Source organism: Papaver somniferum, chromosome 10 (genome assembly GCF_003573695.1).
Source record: "Papaver somniferum cultivar HN1 chromosome 10, ASM357369v1, whole genome shotgun sequence".
NCBI lineage: Eukaryota > Viridiplantae > Streptophyta > Magnoliopsida > Ranunculales > Papaveraceae > Papaver > Papaver somniferum.
The window spans coordinates 24,194,474-24,196,066 of record NC_039367.1 but is presented as its reverse complement, the minus strand read 5'-3'; the positions used below and the strand labels follow the sequence as shown (position 1 = coordinate 24,196,066).

Below are 1,593 nucleotides of genomic sequence, written 5' to 3'. Positions count from 1 at the left end.
TTCCCTCAGTTTACACATATCTCTGACGCGGCCATACCCGATAAATACCTACACTATGTCGTAATTTCATATATATTCCCTCCGTTTCAAAATAATATGCTGGTTTCGTGTGTAAATGGAGGGAGCACGTACCAAAACAATGGTCACGGTCAAGTCATACAATAAACGGTGATGAGTGACCAACAAAGATATCACAAACAATCTTCTTGGTGCAGTGGGACCAGAGGTAGGTACATGCTTTTATTAAAATCAGAGGGTAACACATCATGCAAATCAATCAGAATCAGATGTAGGGTTTCAGATTCGATCTACCAGTAACACAGTAAAAAATAATTAAACAAAGTTAAAAATAAAAAAAAATAAAAGAAAAGTTTATAGACAGAAACAAAAATGGAGCAAGAAAGAGAAATCCTTCCTCAATTCTTCATCCATCCTCCTCTCTGTCTCTGTCTATCTCCTCCCCCATTTTCACCAACACGAACGATTCGAACCAAACGAACCCTTTTCTCCTCTTCCTTCAAAAACAAATTCAAAATCCCCCAAAAATAGACCCAGACATCATTAAACTCGAATTTCAGTTCATAAAGGAGGCTCTTTTATTTCTTCATTACTCTTTTAACTCTCCATTAAAGAAGGCTCTTTTATTTCTTCTTCAATTACCCTTTTTCTGAAACAGGAGTTACTGATAATACAACAAGAGAGAAGAAGACTGTGTAAGAAGGTATAGAGTTAGAGAGGGGTTGAAAAACATAGGAATGAAATGAAGAGACTACGGAATTATTGGCATATCAGACAACAAAAAATTGAACGAAAATGGATATTTCCATTAGTATTAGTATCAATATTATCATTATTTTTGTTATTTTTAACAACATACAAAAACCCAGACGGGATTTCAATTCTGTCGTTCAACAGATCATCAAAAAGTATCCCAAGTTCTGTTTTTGTTGAATCAAAAATAAAACCCATACCAGTAACATCACAACCAATACCACCGAGATTAGCTTACTTAATATCTGGATCTGTAGGTGATGGTGAAATGTTGAAAAGAACATTACAAGCATTGTATCATCCTAATAATCAATATGTTGTTCATCTTGACTTGGAATCACCAGCAACTGAAAGATTAGATCTTTATAAATATGTGTCTAACCATCCAATTTTTGTATCAATGGGGAATGTGAGAATGATTACTAAAGCTAATCTTGTTACTTATCGTGGTCCTACTATGGTTGCTAATACTCTTCATGCTGCTGCTATTTTGTTAAAAGAAGGAGGGGATTGGGATTGGTTTATTAATCTCAGTGCTTCTGATTATCCCCTCGTTACCCAAGATGGTAAGCAACTTCATTTCTTTTTTGTTCATTAGATCTGATTTTTGTATGTTGCTTTTCCAGTTGAATTAATGGGTAATTTATTGATGTAGATCTGTTGCATACTTTTTCGTATCTGCCACGGGATCTCAATTTCATTGATCATACTAGTAATATTGGATGGAAAGAGTAAGTGGACTTTTTTTAAAGTTGTTTACATTTGTGGAATGTTGTGATTGCTTAGAGAATTGGTATGAGAATTCTTTTTTTTTTTTTTTTT

At 34.1% G+C, this 1,593-nt stretch overlaps 1 protein-coding gene across 1 annotated transcript in view; it reads left to right on the top strand.

Moving 5' to 3' along the window:
• The first annotated feature begins 381 nt into the window (after window positions 1-381).
• LOC113318268 (beta-glucuronosyltransferase GlcAT14B-like) overlaps window positions 382-1,593 on the top strand; it is a 4,159-nt gene continuing 2,947 nt past the window's right edge. The window contains exons 1-2 of the mRNA XM_026566418.1: window positions 382-1,337; window positions 1,427-1,502. Coding sequence (XP_026422203.1) covers window positions 761-1,337; window positions 1,427-1,502 — 653 coding nt within the window. The 5' untranslated portion in view covers window positions 382-760. The remainder of the gene's footprint in view (window positions 1,338-1,426; window positions 1,503-1,593) is intronic.